We start from the raw sequence: 1,428 nt of genomic DNA, 5'->3' as shown, positions 1-1,428 counted from the left end.
ACAAATTTTTTGTTTTTTTTTTTAATTTAATGATTCTAATTTTAATCAAAGAATTTTTCTTTTATAATGAATAAATCAATAATTGAAAAGTTAAATAAATTAAATCATTCAATATATGCATTATTTAAGGAATAATTATTATGTATAATCATTAGAAATACATAATTAATATACAATATTGAATTGTAAAATATTAAATAAAATCAAAATTTTACATTTAAAAATTTTTAATTTCATGATTTAATATCATATGGTTTCCAAATTTTTGTTGCTTTTCGTCTTGTCCTTGTACCAATTGGTTGTTCATTTGCACCCGGTTGAGGTAACTGTCGAATACGTTGTGTTAAAACAGCCGGTAAAGGTGTAACAAAAGGTTGGATAGGTTGTCGAATAATTGTCGTAGTTGGATTTAATAAAGGTGAATGAGGAAAATTCAACGATACCGGTGGAGGTATGGATGGATTTGAAATAAATGGAAACGGATTGAAAAGAGAAGGAAAAACCGGAATTGGTGTTGGCATTAAAGTATTAGTAGGTATTGGTCTTGGAATAGGTGTCGTAGAAATACGGCGACGAATTTTGCTTGTAATGGGACAATCATCAGATGAAATTGATCTACTAGTATGACGCATTAATGCTAAAAAAAAAAAATTTTTTTTTTCAAACTTTATTTTTTTTTTTGTTAAATTCATATATATACAAAAATGTATGTAATGGGAAAAATAATAATTAATAATTGTAATTAAAAATTTTATAATTTATTCCAAATTTTTCCAAAATTATATTTCTTTTTTGGCAAAATTTTAATAAAAAAAAAAAGGGAAAAGAAGGAAGGAAATGAAATTATTTAAATTTCATTTATTAAAATTTTTACAAGTAAATTTAAAAAAATATTGTTTTAATTAAAGTTTCATTGTTTTCTCGTTTACTTGTTTAATTCAAAACAAATTTTTAAATTTGAAAATAAACAACAAAAAAAAAAATTAAGAGGGAAAGAAGAAGAAGAAGGATTATGGTAATGAAATTGAAAGAAATATAATTTCACCCGTACGCTTATTTGTTCGAGAATCACGGGGACCATCAACAGTAACCTTGATTGCTTTACCAATGATTGCTATCTGTGCCGGTTTTGTATCGATTGTTATCGTTAAATGAAAATTTTTTCCTGAAAATTTTTTTTTCTTAAAAAAATTTTAAATTTTTTTTTGACAAAAATTATGTTTGAAAAAAAAAGTTGAAATTTTACTAAAAAAAAATTCTTACTTGAAAAAAAAAGTTGAAATTTTACTGGAATGAAAAAAAAAGATTTGCCTTTTTTTAATTACTGAAATAAAAAAAGATTACTTTTATGTATCTGTAGGAAAATTAAAAAAAAGAAAAGGAGAGAGAGGGAGAGAGAGAGAGAGAGGAGGTAGATAAGAAAAGTAA

The 1,428-nt window shown here is 23.8% G+C and overlaps 1 protein-coding gene across 1 annotated transcript; it reads right to left on the bottom strand.

The window, feature by feature from the left end:
* Positions 1-233: 233 nt before the first annotated feature.
* On the bottom strand, positions 234-632 carry LOAG_15598 (hypothetical protein; the record flags this gene model as incomplete). Its single annotated transcript, XM_003151088.1, has 1 exon — positions 234-632. The coding sequence occupies one exon, from the start codon at positions 630-632 to the stop codon at positions 234-236; it is 399 nt and encodes a 132-aa protein (XP_003151136.1).
* Positions 633-1,428: the final 796 nt, after the last annotated feature.

The sequence above is a fragment of the Loa loa genome, assembly GCF_000183805.2.
Source record: "Loa loa unplaced genomic scaffold supercont3.2249, whole genome shotgun sequence".
NCBI lineage: Eukaryota > Metazoa > Nematoda > Chromadorea > Rhabditida > Onchocercidae > Loa > Loa loa.
This window is presented reverse-complemented; position numbering and strand designations above follow the sequence as displayed.